Genomic DNA, 18,651 nt, shown 5'->3' on the forward strand with positions numbered 1-18,651 from the left:
TAAAAAAATCATGATTGGCTTTTTCTTCTACCAATTTTATTCAGTCATGACCAAAATCACTGTGTTGTAATACCCTCTGAGATTCTAAAATGAACAGTGTTTCACTGATGGAGGACTAGGAACAATTGAAGAAATCAGTAAATCAGTTGGGGGTATGTTTGAATTTAAAAATATACATTTCTGCAGGGCAGAAGTATGGTCAATTGGTGGATTATAAACCTCAAACTGAAAGAATAGCTATTTCTTTAAACAATTCCGAAAATAGCTCATGGAACATTTGAATGCATATGTGACAACTCTGAGATCTATCAGAATGTGATTATAATATTGAAGCTGTATAAATATTATGAAAGAAACAATAAAGCATTTTAGCAATGCAAATAGATTGCACATTTTCTCTATTAAGTTTAGATATACTCTTAAAAAGACATAACTATTATAACATAGTATAAAATTTCATCATGTGTTTATCTGACATACTTTCAACAAGCAGATAAGATTATTGGATTTATTTTAAATAAAACTGGTCATCAGAAGAATATTAGAAGAATAAATCAATAGGAAACACCCTTTACCATGCATGTCGCAAGCTAATTCATACATTCCTATTTCCTTAACACACATTTACAAAAGAACCTTTGGTAGCTTGCAAAATTACTGTACCTAAAACTATTCATAGCCATAAAATGTGCTTATAAAAATGCTGTCCCTTACAATAACTACAGGCACTTCCTTCAGCTATAGTGACAGCAAAACATACATTTGCAAAATAATTGCTCCATCCTAGCTATAATGGCAATGTCTACTATAGACATACTGGCAAAATGCAAACTACTAACAAAAAGACAGAATACAAAAAAGAGTTTGTCAAATTTAATAGAGTAATTATCAAGTATAACCTTGCAAAATTAGAATGTAGCCACAGTGAAAGAGGAAATACTAAGTCACCTAAAGACAATGATATCAATCAAATATCAAAGCTATTATTGCAGAAGCAAAGGTATAAATACCCAGAGGATGTGAGAGAGAAAAATTTATTTTCCACATCCACTGAATCCTACCCTCATACTAGCTTGCAAACCTACTGTTATTATTATTTAGTACCATATTATTTATGAAGTATGTGTAGTGTGCATGGGGCTGCATCTGTTAAAGTTGAGTCCTCACTGGAGAACCAGAAGTGCATGCATAACCCTTTGAAAGTCAATTTATCTTAGAAAGTAACCCTGGATGTTGAAAACTTTCAAGAGGAATTTTAAGTCCAACAGTGGTTAAAATTTTGAGAATAAAGTTGTGTAGAATTGAGTCCCCAGGATGTAATGAACAATAGTACTGTGTGTCAATGTACAAGGTTGAATTGAATTGACTCATTGACTTACCTGGCATGTTGCATTCATCAATGACTATACATGATGGATAATGACTAAAATGACAATACTCCCCACATATATGACAATCACTATATAAAACCTTTCCAGGAGGGAAAATTATGCTTATTCCTCATTTGAAGGACATATAAGATTAAAAAGTAGTTTATTAGTTTCTGTATATATTTTTGTATTAATTTCTGTATTCTTTTACAAGCAAAAGATATCCTATTATAATTCCAGATAGTGGATGATACCAATACTCTCCAATGACCATTTGCTATTCTTAAAAGTGGGGAAAAAGTTGGATTGGTTATCATTTTGTCCTCTGGAAATAAGAAATACTAATGATTTTCATTAGTCCACCATTATAGTGACTTAATCTAATAATCAGAATATATGCTAAAATGACCAGAAGCATTTCAATGTTCTCTATTAACTGTTTACTGGCAATAACATTATTTATCTTTTGAGAAACCAAAGACAAATTTTGACATATTCACCAACACGGTAATTGACTACTATATTTTCCTAAGAGCCATCAGAAGTATTATAATTCACTTTCTCAAGCAAAATGTGTACACCTTTGTTACAAACAGAAAATAATTGCTTTTCTAAATTTGACTATGGAAACACAAAGTGTGTTTTATGTACTAAGGTATTATCCTCTCCTTCAAAATTGTCCCTTGTAAACGAAAAAGTAGCATAGACATGTATACACCATCAAGTATAAAACAGATAGCTGGTGGGAAGCTGCTGTATAACACAGGGAGCCCAGCCTGGAGCTCTGTGATGATCCAGAGGGGTAGGCTGGGGTTGGGGAGGGAGGCTCAAGAGGGAGGTGATATATGTAAAACTGTGGTGATTCGCATTGCTGCATGGCATAAGGCAACACAACACCTTGTAAAGCAATTTTCCTCCCATTAAAAAATAAAAATAAAAACTGCAAAAAGAATTGTCCCTTGGTGTCATTCTTACAAAGCTAATATCCTTCAAAGGGTGTTCTAAAATTTGGGGCTTCAAGCTCAAGTTATACAAAAAGCAACTGGGACTTAACAGAGAGAGAAAAGGAGTCACATCCCAGAAAGAAACTTAAGCAACATGAGTTAGTTTTTATTGGATAGACTTTTTGAATGGTTATCAAAATGTATTACTTTAACATAATGAATATTTATCTCATTTCATGGGCCTAATAATGTCTTACTTAAGACTTTTGAACAAAAGACTAAAGGTAACGGGTCTTCATTTCCTTTGTATCAACTACTTTCCAATACTGAACAGGTATTGTTAACAGGTTAACAACAGCTAACAGGTTATTTGGAAGCCAGAAAGGCCAGATAAGTTTCAAAAAGGGTTATTTAGGGGTGGGAGTATGTAATCAGAGCTGGTTCATGGCAATATTAAAACAAGTGGACTAATCTTGCAAAACGCTTAAGACAACCAATGACTCAGAACCAGCAGACACTACAGACTAGCCGTATAGTAGCATCACTGTCAAAAGAGCAATGCCCATGTACAAACACACTAATTTTAACAGTTTTCAAGATAAAATGGAAAAAAACAACTTACTGAAAAGTCTTCAAAGATTTTCTTGAGTTCTTTGTGACCATGCCTTTCAGCAATATGTGCTGGATCTGAACCTTCCAAATTTTTTATCTTAGATGCCCTGGTTGCTCCTGAACATTGAAGCAAATGAACAGCCAAGTTCTTTAACCCAAATTTTGCCGCACAGTGGAGAAGAGTTGGAAGTTCTTTGAAATAAGAATCTGAAATAAGCAAAACAGAATAATTTTTTTTATCACATTTGGAACCATATAAGAAAAAGTCAAACACAATCTATTGGGAACATGTGTACACCTGTGGCAGATTCATGTTGATGTATGGCAAAACCAATACAATATTGTAAAGTAAAAAAAAAAAAAAATCACACACACCCAAAAAAAAATAATACCCACAAAGCTTTGCTGACTTGTAGAGTCAGCAAATAAGAAACCATCAATGGTTTAGCAGTGTAGACTCTCCCCTTTCTATTCCTGATCTCAAATCAAGCATACATCAATATTCTCATTAGCATTAGTGCCTCTCCCTTACTTGTAGGGTAAGTTTAATATAGAAAGCCATATCAGTCTCAAATGTAAAACAAAACAAAAACATTACATTGTAAAAACTCCTTTTCAATGTATTTCAGTATTAACCAAATACTTAAATAACAAATGAATTCCTCTATAAGATCTTTTTTGTGTTTTCTACTTCCATGTCTACTTTGTTTCCTTTTGAAGTTGAAATGAACATGAAATTCCAGGAAGGGTTATGTTAGATTACTGTATGAGTTTTTTTCTTTCAAAAAGCAACTGCAGATTCTTGGGTAATGTGCTATGAGAGCATCCTGTGAACCGATGTAGACGGAGTTGTAAATTTTCCAATACACATCTCTGACTTTCTGGGCTGGGTGAAACAAACCCTGTAAACAATACTGTAGCATTCTACATGGTCCAATCGCAACTCTCAGACCCTCCAGGGCCCCCATAACTGCCTGAATTACATGGGGAGATGTCTCGAACACATTGGGCCATACATAGTTAAGAACACCTATATTCATTATGAACTTGACTATATCTTGTAACTTTATTGTTTATTTTGTGTTTAATGCACAGCTGTTTCACACCTTAAACTTGCTTTGATTTGGTGATGTAAACTTTTAAACATTGCAGATCAGCGTAGAACTGGTCATAGGTAAAGAGCTAGAAATCCAGTAGCATGATTTTTAAATAACCTTTGTTTTTGATGTTAAGCAGTAAACGCCAGTAGTGACCAAGAACACAGTGATTACACACACTATACTGGAGGGCTTTCATTTTTAATTCATGTTTATGAAGATTTAGAATTCATTCCTTGTGTTTAAAGAGAATGTTTAATTGAGAAATAAACATTTGTGTACAAAAAAAAAAAAAAAAGTAACTGCAATAGCAAATACAGGTAGGCACTTTTATAAAAATCTTCAGTATGGAATTTTCCATTAGGATTTTGTAGGTTTCATGTCAATGTTTTGGAGTTTGAATTTCCTAATTACATATTAGTTAGAAGACATGTATTAATTATGCATAACTATAAGATGATGAATGCAAACTGCTATCCCAATGATGACACACACACATACACAAACTGCTGAGTGGTGTATTGTTATTCTATACTTTCACACCTTGCTAGAAAAACTGTGTTATAGAAATTACACATCACCTTACTTTAATAGCTGTGGCATTATTAGAAGCAAGCAATGTGAAGATTTATAGTAACAGAAACAAAACCATCAAAGCAGAAGTCAATTATCTTTCAGCAAAATTCTGAAGCAGTGAAAACAGCCACCTCATAATGTTTTGGAAAATTGTGAATCTGGCCTCATTTATCTCTTTGCCATTTTGTAGACCAAAAAAAAAAAAAAAAAAGGAAAAGACAGGGGATTTAAACTTGGTGCTTTCAGTTCACTTGAGTGTGTGGGTGTTTGAGGGCTAAATAAATCATTTCGTTTTTTGGTTTGTATGTTTAACCAGGAAACACAACAAAACAAAAACCTTTAGGACATGTTAAAGACTTCTGGTAAGGAAATATTTTATCCTTCAAAATGTGTTAGAACTAAATGGCTATAGGTAGATCTATGATTGAATTTCAATGACAAAAGCACTGGTCCCTTCTTGTATGGTGTGCAGTGAGCAAAAAATTATCAAGTATTTTATAAAGATGAGCTTATAATAGCTGAAACTCTTCAAGGTAGGTAGCAATTTTCAAACTAAAAATAATGTATTTTCTTAAAAAGGAGTTAAGATGCAATTTTCTATTTATTTTCATTTAAATAAACTATAAAATAATTTTCTGCTATAATTAAACCAAACTAAAGTTAGTAAAGAAAAATATTTGCATTATGTCAGATTTTTACATGCCCTTGGTCATGTTTTTCTGTTATACCATCATTACTTGCCAGTCAATGCCTTATGCATTGTTCCTGCACATTGCTATTCTGGTATACTTTTAAATCACAGTTATTGCAGCACAAAATATTATTTTCATTAAATAAGTGTTTAATCAGTGTACAAATACATTCACCTTTTAACCTGTTTGTAAATTTCTCAAGTTTAAGGTGATATAATATTAGAAACAACTATGATAAACTTTATTAAGAATCTCTCTTTTTATATACCAGGAAGAATAAAAAAGACAGTGACCAAGTGTACATGGTTTTTCAGGGCTCATTTCTTGACAGTTTTGATATTCTATGTTTTCTGGCACATAAAAGGAAGAAGTTCTGCTGATTTAAGATTATGCTGCGTATACTAAATGGGACTACAGGCTTGTAGGCTGGTTCCTTTATTTTCCATTTCTTTATTTCATTTTTAGTTGTAGCTGAAAACCCACTAACCTACTAGAAGGCTTTGCGAGCTTATAAACACGAAAAAGCTTTGGAAGTCATCTTTCCAGTTTCCTACCCAGTAAGAGAATTGCCTTCCTGCAGTCTATAAGAGATGATCTTCCACGTACTGCCTGCATAGCCCTAATGATCGAGTGTTTTCTACTTTCTAAGGCACCTGTTTCTTGATTAGACAACACTGATCATTAGACATTTTTACTTCTGTTGAGGTGAAATGTATTTCCTCTAAATTACCTGCTCTTCATATCCCTTGGGCTATACAGAATATGATCCTTATGAAAGTGCGGGCTTAGAATCAGCTGGCTTTGCCATATGTTCACTGTGTGAAGTTTCAGCAAGCCAGTCAGTATTCGAGCCTAGCTGTATTTCAGCATCTCAGTATTTTAGCATCCAAGTTTGTAGGGCTATTGACATAATTAAATGACAACATATTCTAAAAAGTGCCCACAACAGTCTTAGTTTCCTTTTCTTTCTCTCTTTTGCATCAAATGGTTTAAAGCTGCCTTGTCCTAACTCACCTTTGTCCCAATCTTATGATCACAAATTCTTTTCACTATTCCAACTAGTTATCATCCTAAGAGACTGACTCCACTTTTTAAATGGTGGATCTTTTTGAAACCTGCCCCAATGTGATCATTACAGCCATCCCTTTCATGGTCCTGGATGAGGTTATTTCTGCTGCTTAGTTTCATTACGTAAGAAATGCTCAGCTTGCTAAGGTACATGACCAATAATTAGAAATTTTCTAATTTAAGTTTTTTTTTTAATTAATATATGGTAGAGTTAACATTTCAAAGGATTAAAATGTTTTGTAGGAGTAATATTAGTTGTTTTAATACTAATTAGATCATGACCTCTAGCATTATTTTTCAGGACATTAAGTTAAATATACTTAATGTATGTGTATATATTATTATATCAGTATACATATTATATTTATATATGAATAAAGGTATTCATGTCAATAAAGGCATGATTATGCTAAGAAATAGTTTGGGTTTTCTGGTATCATGCTTTTTATAAAATCATACTTTTTATATTTTACCTTGATTTGATTACTAGAAGAATTTGAGATAAGAATGAATTGCTCTGTGTACCATACAAGCACATTTGTAACAGTGTAAGATAAGAAAGTTCTTTATCTTAAAAAAGCAAACAAATCTTGTTGGGCGAGCCTATCTTCTCTCCTGGGCATTCACTCAGTGTAGAGAATGCACACATGCATGGTCAGTCGCTAAGTTATGTCTGACTCTTTGTGGCCCCACAGACTGTAGCCCACCAGGCTCCTCTGTCCATGGGGTTCTCCAGGCAAGACTACTGGAGTGGGTTGCCATTTCCTACTCCAGGGGATTTTCCCAACCCAGGGATCGAACCTGTGTCTCTTAAGTCACCTGCATTGGTAGGTGGATTCTTTATTACTGAGCCACCTGAGATGCCGTCAGAGAATGAGTGCTGATCAAAGAATGTATCAGTGACTCAGGAGATGATTGCAATCTATCCCTTGCTCTTCTTCAGTGCTTAACTTTATTCTAGACCACATGATTACTAATGTTTTTGCTTACAGATATTTATGTTTTGATTGCTTTTGAAAAATTATAGAAGTGTAATTTCACTGATCACGAGTTTCAGGAGTTTTGACAGTTATACATATCTATATAACCATCATCCAAAACAAGCTGAAGAAACTAATCACCATCGCAAGTTCCCTTCTTTTTCATTCAGGTCAATTCTCCACTTCTGAGGCAACTACTGTCTAATTTGTATCAAAACAGATGAGTCTTATTTCATTTGATATTTTACACAACTGGAATCATACAGTATATACTCTTGCATTCCATTCTCTTCTCTAGTTCTGATGAGAGTGAAATCGCTCAGTCGTGTCTGACTCTTTGGGACCCCATGGACTGTAGCCCACCAGGCTCCTCCAACCATGGGATTCTCCAGGCAAGAATACTGGAGTGGGTTGCCATTTCCTTCTCCAGGGGATCTTCCGGACCCAGGGATCGAACCCAGGGATTGAACCCGGGTCTCCCGCATTGGAGGCAGATGCTTTAACCTCTGAGCCAGAAGTCAGGTGTAATTCTTATTGTTTTCCAGTATGGCATGTGCTTTCCTCAATACACACATCCCCACCTCAACTCCTACCCCAGCTACTTTTAAGATTTTCTCTTTATCTTTGATTTTTATCAGTTTAACTCTGGGGTGAGTAGGTATAAAATTTTTGTATATATTCTGCTAGGGGGTTACAGGTATTATTGAATCTATGGTTTAATGCCATTCATCAATTTTGGATCATTCCCCAGCCTTTAGTTCTTCAAATATTTTCCTGCTCATTCTCTCTCTTTACTCTGAGAATTCAATTACACATATGCTTGATATGTAGTATTATCCCATAGACCTCGAGTCAAAACTGAGTAGATGAACTGAGTTTGTTCTTCTTTTAAGGCTTTACTTAGACTCTGGATTTTTCATCTTTTTCAGTTTGAATAATTTATTATGACTGTCTTCAAGTAAACTGATTCTTTTCTTTTTTCCTACAATTATGCCCATCTAATATCCAAAAATTTTCTGATATTATATGTTTCTAGAATTTCCTTTTTTTAAATTATAATTTCCATTGCTCTGATTAAATTTCCATCTCTTCATGCATTTGTACCATTTTACAATAGATTCTGTAACATACATATCATAATTATGTTAACGTTCCTATTTGATCATTTCAACATCTGGAGCATTTCTACGTTTGCCTCTAATGACTATCTTCTCTTGACCACAGGTCATCTTTAATTCCTTCTTTGTATTTCTTGTAATTTAATATCTGGTGCTGAACAATATACCTAAAGGATCAAAGTAAATAATATCTACCCCAAGAAAAGGCACACCCTTTCTTCAGTCAGACAACTGGACTTGAAAGCAGACTCAAACTAATCTGTAGATGAGCTGAACTTGGGCATTTTTTTTGGTGACTTCACTTAGATTTAGTTAATCACTGGCTTCAAATACTTTGAGGGCAGAACCCTAACTTTCTTGCACAGCTTGGGATCTAAGCTTCAGTGAGACTCAAGAAATCTCTGTTGCTTTACAGACTGGCTGTCAGCCCTTGGGTAACTGGATGGTTCTTTTTCCTCTCAAGTTCTGCCTCCAGAAGTTTTCACATCAGAATATCTCACTCAGATTTTGTGCAGCCTCTGTATACACCCAGTTAAGGTAGATTCCTTACTCTCCCAAATAGGGGATATTATTTCACTTTTACAACTCTCCATATTTAGAATCTGTTTGCTGCTGCTTTCCATACAATAAAAGCTTTGATGGAATTTGTTTCAGCAACTCTGTCCCACTCCTGCTCTTTAGAAGCCACTGGTGGCCCAATGGCACCCCACTCCAGTCCTCTTGCCTAGAAAACCCCATGGAAGGAGGAGCCTGGTGGGCTGAGGTCCATGGGGTCGCGGAGAGTCGGATACGACTGAGCGACTTCCCTTTCACTTTTCACTTTCATGCATTGGAGAAGGAAATGGCAACCCACTCCAGTGTTCTTGCCTCGAGAATCCCAGGGACGGGAGAGCCTGGTGGGCTGCCGTCTCTGGGGTCGGGTCGCACAGAGTTGGACACGACTGAAGCGACTTAGCAGCAGCAGCAGTGGTCCAAGAACTGAGAACTTCCAGATGTACAAGAAGGACTTAGAAAAGGCAGAGAAACCAGAGATCAAACTGCCAACATTCGCTGGATCACAGAGAAAACAAGGGAATTCCAGAAAAACACTGACTTCTGCTTCATTGACTATGCTAAAGCCTTTGATTGTGTGAATCACAACAAACTGTAGAAAATTCTTAGAGATGGGAATACCAGACCACCACCTTACCTGTCTCCTGAGAAACCTGTATGCAAGTAAAAAAGCAACAGTTAGAGTCAGACATGGAAAAGCTGACTGGTTCCAAATTGGAAAAGAAGTATGTCAGTGCTGTATATTGTCACCCCGTTTATTTAGCATATATGTAGAGTATATCATGTGAAATGCCAGAGTGGATGAATCACAAGTTAAAATCAAGATTGCCAGGAGAAATATCAACAACCTCAGATATCCAGATGATAACACTGTAATGACAGAAAGTAAAGAAGAACTGAAGAGTCTCTTGATGAGGGTGAAAGAAGGGAGTGAAAAAGCTGGCTTAACATGCAACATTCAGAAAACTAAGGTCATAGCATCCAGTCCCATCACTTCATGGCAAATAGAAGGGGAAAAAGTGGAAACAGTGACAGACTTTATATTCTTGGATTCCAAAATCAGCACAGATGGCAACTGCAGCCATGAAATTAAAAGGCACTTGCACCTTGGAAGGAAAGTTATGACAAACCTAGACAGCATATTAAAAAACAGGGACATCACTTTACTGACAAAGGCCCATCTAGTCAAAGTTATGGTTTTTCTAGTAGTCATGTAGAGATGTGAGAGTTGGACCATAAAAAAGGCTGAGCACCAAAGAATTGATGCTTTTGAACTGCAGTGCTAGAGAATACTCTTGAGAGTCCTGCAAGGAGTCTGCAAGGAGATCAAACCAATCAATCAATCCTAAAGGAAATCAACCCTGAATACTCATTGGAAGGACTGATGCTGAAGCTCAAGCTCTGATACTCTGGCCACCAGATGCAAAGAGCCAATTCATTGGAAAAGATCCAATTGGAAAGATCCATTAGAAAAGATGCTGGGAAAAAGTGCAAGCAAAAAAAGAAGGGTGTGGCAGAGAATGAGATGGTTAGACAGCTTCTCTGACTTAATGGACATGAATTTGAGTGAACTGTGGGAAATAGGGAAGGACTGGGGAGCCTGGAGTGCTGCAGTCCATGGGCTCTCAAAGAGTCAGACACAACTGAGAGACCGAACAAGTGGTCCTTAGGTATTTTAAGGGTCTTTCTTGACCTACTGCCCGCCTCCAGAATTGATATACTAGCTTTGTGCACGTAAGACAACCTACAAAAGAGTTAGTGGGTGATGCAGACCCACTCTGTAACTGGGGCTCTTTGGGATTTTCATTCATCACACTAGCTTAAGTACAGCCATTATATATTTGCTAAATATTCAGCTGGTTTTTCTTTACTCCTCATCTATAGTGAGTTATTATCTTTTTGCTCTGTAAGGGATGAAGGAAGTTACGAGTTGCTTCTCTATCGTGAAGGACTTGTTCTTTCCTGGAACTTAGTTCATTCAGATTTCTTTTGTCATTCATTTTCTGCTGTATTTAAAAAGGCTACTATGATTTTGAAGATCATCTTGCTTATTCTTCCTATCACAGTAAGAATAGTAGACTCTTATGTTGTTGTACATCTTAATCAGAAGCCAAAGTCCTATGAGACCTAAAGACCTTAAGCTTATCATTTCTTAAATTCACAGCATTTGTTTTATAAATAGTTTGTTTATCTCACCTATTAGATTAAAATAATAGATTCCTTAATAAGATATTTTAAAAAAACTTTTAGAGTGTACTTAATCTGTAATATACATCTATTTCATTTCGTGGCAATTTTCATTTAATCAAGATTCTTTGTTTGTTCTCTTGTTGTTGTTCATTTGCTAAGTCGTGTCCAACTCTGTGACCCCACAGACAGCAGCAGGCCAGGCTTCTCTGTCCTTCACTATCTTCCAGAGTTCACTCAAATTCATGTCCATTCAGGTGATACTGTGTAACCATTTCATCCTCTGCCACTCCTTTCTCCTTTTTGCCTTCAATCTTTCCCAGCATTAGTGTCTTTTCCAGTAAGTCGGCTCTTCACATCAGGAGGCCAGAGTATTGGAGCTTGAGCTTCAGCATCAGTCCTTCCAATGAATAATCAGGGTTGATTTCCTTTAGGCATGACTGGTTTAATCTCCTTGCAGTCTAAGGGACTCTCAAGAGTCTTCTCCAGCATCACAGCTCAAAAGCATCAATTCTTCAGTGCTCAGTCTTCTTTATAGTCCATCTCACATACATATGGGCTTCCCTGGGAGCTCAGTTGGTAAAGAATCCACGTACAATGCAAGAGACCCTGGTTCAATTCCTGGGTTGGGAAGATCCGCTGGAGAATGATAGGCTACCCACTCTAGTATTCTTGGGCTTCTCTGGTGGCTCAGCTGGTAAAGAATCCACCTGCAATGGGAGAGACCTGGGTTTGATACCTGGGTTGGAAAGATCCCCTGGAGAAGGGAATGGCTACCCACTCCAGTATTCTGGCCTGGAGAATTCCATGGACTGTATAGTCCATGGGGTCGCAAAGAATTGGACACGACTGAGCAACTTTCACTTCACATCCATACATGACTACCAGAAAAACCATAGCTTTGACTAAATGGACCTTTTTTGGCAAAGTGATGACTTTGCTTTCTAATAAGCAATCTAGGTTTGCCATAGCCTTCCTTCCATGGAGCAAGAGTCTTTTAATTTCATGGCCACAGGCACTGTCAATAGTGATTTTGGAGACCAAGAAAATAAAATCTGTTACTGCTTCCACTTTTTTTCCTTCAAGGTATAAGTTAAAAAAGCCATAACTCACACGAGGGTGTGGCCAAATTGCTTTTAACTTTTTTTCCTGACAAATTTTCAGTTTTCAGTTGTTTCAACCAATGTCTTTCAAATGGTAATTTTAGAGGAACAGAATTAAATGTCTGGTAGAGGAATTTTCCAACAAAAATTCAATTTCATTAGCTTTGGAAATAAAAATAAAGAGATGACCTGGAACCTAGTAAAGAAATCAAGTCACATATTTATTTAGGCTGAGCCATTTCTAACAGTTCAAGATAATCCCTATAAAAGATGGCCAATAATTAGATTGAAGTTCTCAAACCAAAGCTTTCAAAAGATTAACCTAGCTTCCCAGAATAATAAAATGGGAATATGCCCAGGGTTTGCTTTAAAATTTTTAAGTAAGATGCATATGCAAACTGGAAGTGCATGCATGTAATCCTCTGTTCTCTTAAATCATTATCTGGAATAGTAAATCTTTATTCCCTCAATGTGTGATGGACAAAACAATGAAGCACACACCAGAGAAGATAAAAAGTCAGGGGATCTGCCTTCTAATTTCAGCTCAGCCACTAAATCTGTGGTACTTATGAAAGTTCTGTCACTTCCCTGGACCTCTATTTCTCATTTATAAAATTATAAGTTTGGGGTCAGAATTGCAGGACTTAGGATACTCTTCTGGGCTGGAGGCCATGCCACAGATAGTTTTAGGGTAATTTTCCCTGGATGCTAATCAGATACCAACTAAGGTGGTAAGGATGATATTTGCAAAGTTGAATAAAGGTAATGATTTCCATTCTTATTCCTTTCATCATAGGGTTTGGAGTCAGATGAAATGTTACTATTTCTGTGGATCTATAAGACAGCACATGACTGGGTTTAAGAATCTGATCGCTTTGGAGGAGCACATATGCAACATATGAGGCGTCACTCTTCCTATCCTGTTGAAAGAGTAGACATAACCTATTTAGAATTGCAGACAAAAAATAATACCACCGAGATTACTGTATTTCTAGAATCTTGATACCGTAAATTAAGTGAACAAGGGTAATAATGGAATATTAAACTTCTTTGGTGCAGTTTGTTATTTCTCTAGAAACTTTATGTATATGCATGTGCAATTGTATTTTGTTCCTATGTTCATTTAAAAAATACCTTTTGAAAATTACAAGTATGTTTGCTTCTGATTCTGAACAGCAAAGGGACCAAGAACCTAGAAATAAGCCAAGAGAGTCTAGAAAGATCCAGGAAACTTGGAACACTAAGAGTATGGAAACAAGATGGGCTGGGTTGGGATCAAGGGATCAAATGTCTAGTTACTCTACCTCCAGGACATGGCTTCCAGGTAGAAAGTTACCCACTGTCCTTTGTATGGGTTTCACACAGAAAGCCAAAGAATGTGTGCTCAGTTCAGTTCAGTTCAGTCGCTCAGTCGTGTCCGACTCTTTGCAACCCCATGAATTGCAGCACGTCAGGCCTCCCTGTCCATCACCAACTCCCAGAGTTCACTCAAACTCATGTCCATCAAGTCAGTGATGCCATCCAGCCATCTCATCCTCTGTCGTCCCCTTCTCCTCCTGCCCCCAATCCCTCCTAGAATCAGAGTCTTTTCCAATGAGTCAACTCTTCGCATGAGGTGGCCAAAGTATTGGAGTTTCAGCTTTAGCATCGTTCCTTCCAAAGAACACCCAGGACTGATCTCCTTTAGAATGGACTGGTTGGATCTCCTTGCAGTCCAAGGGACTCTCAAGAATCTTCTCCAACACCACAGTTCAAAAGCATCAATTCTTCGGCGCTCAGCTTTCTTGACAGTCCAATTCTCACATCCATACGTGACTACTCGAGAAACTATAGCCTTGACTAGATGGACCTTTGTTGGCAAAGTAATATCTCTGCTTTTGAATATGGTATCTAGGTTGGTCATAACTTTCCTTCCAAGGAGTAAGTGTCTTTTAATTTCATGGCTGCAATCACCATCTGCAGTGATTTTGGAGCCCCCAAAAATAAAGTCTGACACTGTTTCCACTGTTTCCCCATCTATTTCCCATGAAGTGATGGGACCGGATGCCATGATCTTCGTTTTCTGAATGTTGAGCTTTAAGCCAACTTTTTCACTCTCCTTGTCCACTTTCATCAAGAGGCTTTTTAGTTCCTCTTCACTTTCTGCCATAAGGGTGCTGTCATCTGCATATCTGAGGTTATTGATATTTTTCCTGGCAATCTGATTCCAGCTTACGTTTCTTCCAATCCAGCGTTTCTCATGATACACTCTGCATATAAGTTAAATAAGCAGGGTGACAATATACAGCCTTGATGTACTCTTTTTCATATTTGGAACCAGTCTGTTGTTCCATGTCCAGTTCTAACTGTTGCTTCCTGACCTGCATACAAATTTCTCAAGAAGCAGATCAGGTGGTCTGGTATTCCCATCTCTTTCAGAATTTTCCACAGTTTATTGTGATCCACACAGTCAAAGGCTTTGGCATAGTCGATAAAGCAGAAATAGACATTTTTCTGGAACTCTCTTGCTTTTTCCATGATCCAGCAGATGTCGACAATTTGATCTCTGGTTCCTCTGCCTTTTCTAAAACCAGCTTGAACATCTGGAAGTTCACGGTTCATGTACCGCTGAAGCCTGGCTTGGAGAATTTTGAGCATTACTTTACTAGAATGTGTGCTACCAAGTAGTAAATCAACATATCTGACAAATGTGTGAGATTTTGTTAGGAGCATTTGGTATTTTTTGAGGACTTCTTATAGTATTGAGAACTTGATTTATTATTGAAAAAATATTAAATAATTTTGATAATAAAAGTGAATTAAGGCAGGAAAGTAATCTTGGAAATTTGGGCAATAAAAGGGCTGGTTAGAGCTTTGGGAATATCGTCATATGTAGTGGATGGGCAGAATATAAATTAAATATGAGAATGATTAGGGAAGCATCTACATGTAGGATGGCTGGAAAGAAAGGTAAAATATTTTAGAGAAACCTGCTAGGAAGCTTTTTCAGAAGGAAGGAGGAATAACTGATGGCCTGAATGAATTAGAGAGGTGGCAGTAAAAATACACAAGGACTGAGATATTAGACACTCAAAAGAAAAGGCTGTTCAGGCTCCTAAGGAAAGAGTTGGATTTAAGATAATATTCAGCTTTATGGCTACAAACTTATGAGGTAGAAGAGAAGGGGTATTCATTAAAGAAGGTAACATTTCATTGTCATGGAGAAGTCCAAGCAGGAGTGTTGATGGGGTAGCTGCTGGCAATACAATTATATGGCATTAAAGTATATAAGAAGAGAGGGCAATGGCACCCCACTCCAGTACTCTTGCCTAGAAAATCCCATGGATGGAGGAGCCTGGTAGACTGCAGTCCATGGGGTTGCTAGGAGTCGGACACAACTGAGCGACTTCACTTTCACTTTTCACTTTCATGCATTGGAGAAGGAAATGGCAACCCACTCCAGTGTTCTTGCCTGGAGAATCCCAGGGACGGGGGGGCCTGGTGGGCTGCTGTCTCTGGGGTCACACAGAGTCGGACACGACTGAAGCGACTTAGCAGCAGCAGCAAAGTATATAAGATAAATGTGTCTTTGAATGGAGCATATTGGTTATAAACTTAGCTCCTGTATCACTAAACATTAATAATCACCACAGAACAGTTTTTTTTTTTTTTGTGGAAGAGGAAGTATTCTGAAATAGGGTCCCAGAGTTTCTTTTATCATTTAAGGTAACACATTCACAGATCTAGGGACTAGGATGTGAATATCTTTGTTATTGCTGTTGCTGTTTAGTTGCTAAGTCATGTCCAACTCTTTGGTGACCCCATGAACTGTAGCCTGCCAGGCTCCTCTGTCCATGGGATTTCCCAGGGAAGAATAAAAGAGTGGGTTGCTATTTCCTTCTCCAGTGAATACCATTAGGAGGCAATTATTTCACTTACTATAGTAAACAAATGTTGTTAAACCAAAAGGCACTCTCATGAAACAAGAAAGTGGTAATAACTCCACAATTCAGCATGTCTTAACACTCTTAGCAACATCTATTTTTCCTTGACCAAGAGTTAATATTATGTATATGACCCAAATGATAGCTGTTACCAAACTACCAGCATATCCTTATTGTCTAAACTAGGATAAGATATTATGAGAAATTTTTCTATCAACTGGATACTGCTGCTTTGCAAATCTATTGACCAAGATTTTTCAAACAGATTATTGGGGGATCCCTAAATGTGTGTGGGTAAACTACAGTCTTTTAGAGCTGCTGACCTCTGAACAGTAGAAGGATGGTGAGTGTGATGGTTAATTTTATGAGTCAACTGTCTTGGTTATTGTGGGCGGTTGGTTGGTCAAACACCAGTCTTGAGGTTACTGTGAAAGTATTTTTTAGGTGTGATTAATATTTACATAAGGGACTTTAAAGCAGATTACCCTCCATATTGTGGGGAAATCTCATCCAATCAGTTGAAGGCCCTAGGAGAAAAGACTGAGGTTTACCAAAGAGGAAGGAATTCAGTTTATAGACTGCCTTCAGACTCAAGGCTGTAACATCAACTTCTGCTGGAAGTTTCAGCTTGTTGGCCTGCCCTGCCGATTTCAGAATTGCTAGCCTCACAATCACATGAGTCAGTTCCCTAAAGTAAACCTTTTACTGTGTCTCTCTTGGTACATACCCTTGATCCCATTTCTCTGGAGAATCCTAACTCAATGAGGGAAATGGCTGCAGTGGTTCTAATAAACTATAACAAGACATAAAAAACACAAGTTCTAAATGCAGTGAATATTCACACCTGCAGTAACACTAAAAAGATATTCTGTAATCATTTGGTAAAGGCAAAACCCAGAGAGCAAAGGAGTCCCTTCATGAATATTGTTTCCAGATAGGTTAGTAGTTGAGCGGTCTGGGGGATTTCTGGACCTGTCAAGCGTTTCAGAGGATAGAAACTCTAGGTTTGAAAATTATAATTGTACAACAGCTACAAAAGTAACAGGGGGTTCCTTAAGGATTAACTTATTCAATCTATAATTAAAAGAAAAAAAAACCCTTTCTGCTGTGTGTGTGTGTGTATGTGTGTGTAATCAAGGCTAACCCATGAGTTCATTTTTCATAATAAAAATAGTGAATGTTACAGAGATGATTTCTTGTTACCAGTTCCTAATGGAGAGTATCTATGCTTTTCCCTAACCCTGTGATAAACTTACAGATTTAAATGTATTATGTTTGACCCTGAAAAACCTACATTTTTTGTGTGTCAGCTCAGAGAAGATGAACATATGTGTCTCAATCATTTGAGCACAGATAGTTCAGGAGATGGGAATGGCAATCCACTCCAGTATTCTTGCCTTGTAAATCCCCTCGACAGAGGAGCCTGGAGGGCTACAGTCCACGGGGTCGCAAAGAGTCGGACACGATGAGCATGAGCCACTGTATAGTTCGGTGCAGCACATTCAGAAGGCTCACGTGCCAATTTTTCATTCTGGTAATGGCAGATGCCATAGATAAGAGGTAGAAGATGATAGAAAACAAAGGAAAAGAAAAGAAAGTGATATTCTAAATAGCTGCCTTGTTTGCAGGCTAAGTTGCTTTAGTCGTGTCCAACTCTGTGTGACCCTATGGACTGCAGCTTGCCAAGCTCTTCTGTCCATGGGATTCTCCAGGTAAGAATACTGGAGTGGGTTGCTATGCCCTCCTCCAGGGGATCTCCCAAACCCAGGGATTGAACCCATATCTCTTACGTCTCCCTGCATTGGCAGGTGGTTTCTTTACCACTACCACCACCTGGGAAGCCAGATAAGCTGCCCTATATTCCTATAAACAACAATAATACTAGTCTGATACCTAATGGTTGCTGCTGCTGCTAAGTCGCTTCAGTCGTGTCTGACTCTGTGCAACCCCATAGACGGAAGCCCACCAGGCTCCCCCGTCCCTGGGATTCTCCAGGCAAGAACACTGGAGTGGGTTGCCATTTCTTTCTCCAATGCATGAAAGTGAAAAGTGAAAGTGAAGTTGCTCAGTGGTGTCCGACTCTTCACGACCCCATGGACTGTAGCTTACCAAGCTCCTCCATCCATGGGATTTTCCAGGCAAGAGTACCTAATGCTTACCAGGTTTTTATTGATTTTAATCTATGGTTAGCTTCATTGCCACCAACAAATTAATACAGTAAATATTTACCGAGTACTAGAGACTCTCTTAGGCATTAGGAATAAATTCATGAACAAAATGGACAGGGCTCCTTCCTAAAGGACAGCATTTGCCCTCAGAGGCAAAAGTGGTGATTTGAAGAAACAATGTGCTATGAAACAAAAATCACTATGTTTTGGGGATTGCAAAAAATACCATAAAGAGTGTCTGAGATAATTTCAAACTTGCCT

General features: G+C 37.7%; 1 protein-coding gene across 2 annotated transcripts in view; it reads right to left on the bottom strand.

Moving 5' to 3' along the window:
• Nucleotides 1-18,651, bottom strand: part of BANK1 (B cell scaffold protein with ankyrin repeats 1) — a 322,108-nt gene that overhangs the window by 171,340 nt on the left and 132,117 nt on the right. For both annotated transcript variants that reach the window (XM_070372094.1, XM_070372093.1), the window contains exon 7: nucleotides 2,937-3,133. In XM_070372094.1, coding sequence (XP_070228195.1) covers nucleotides 2,937-3,133 — 197 coding nt within the window. The remainder of the gene's footprint in view (nucleotides 1-2,936; nucleotides 3,134-18,651) is intronic.

This window comes from Bos mutus, chromosome 6 (assembly GCF_027580195.1).
Source record: "Bos mutus isolate GX-2022 chromosome 6, NWIPB_WYAK_1.1, whole genome shotgun sequence".
NCBI classification, from domain to species: domain Eukaryota; kingdom Metazoa; phylum Chordata; class Mammalia; order Artiodactyla; family Bovidae; genus Bos; species Bos mutus.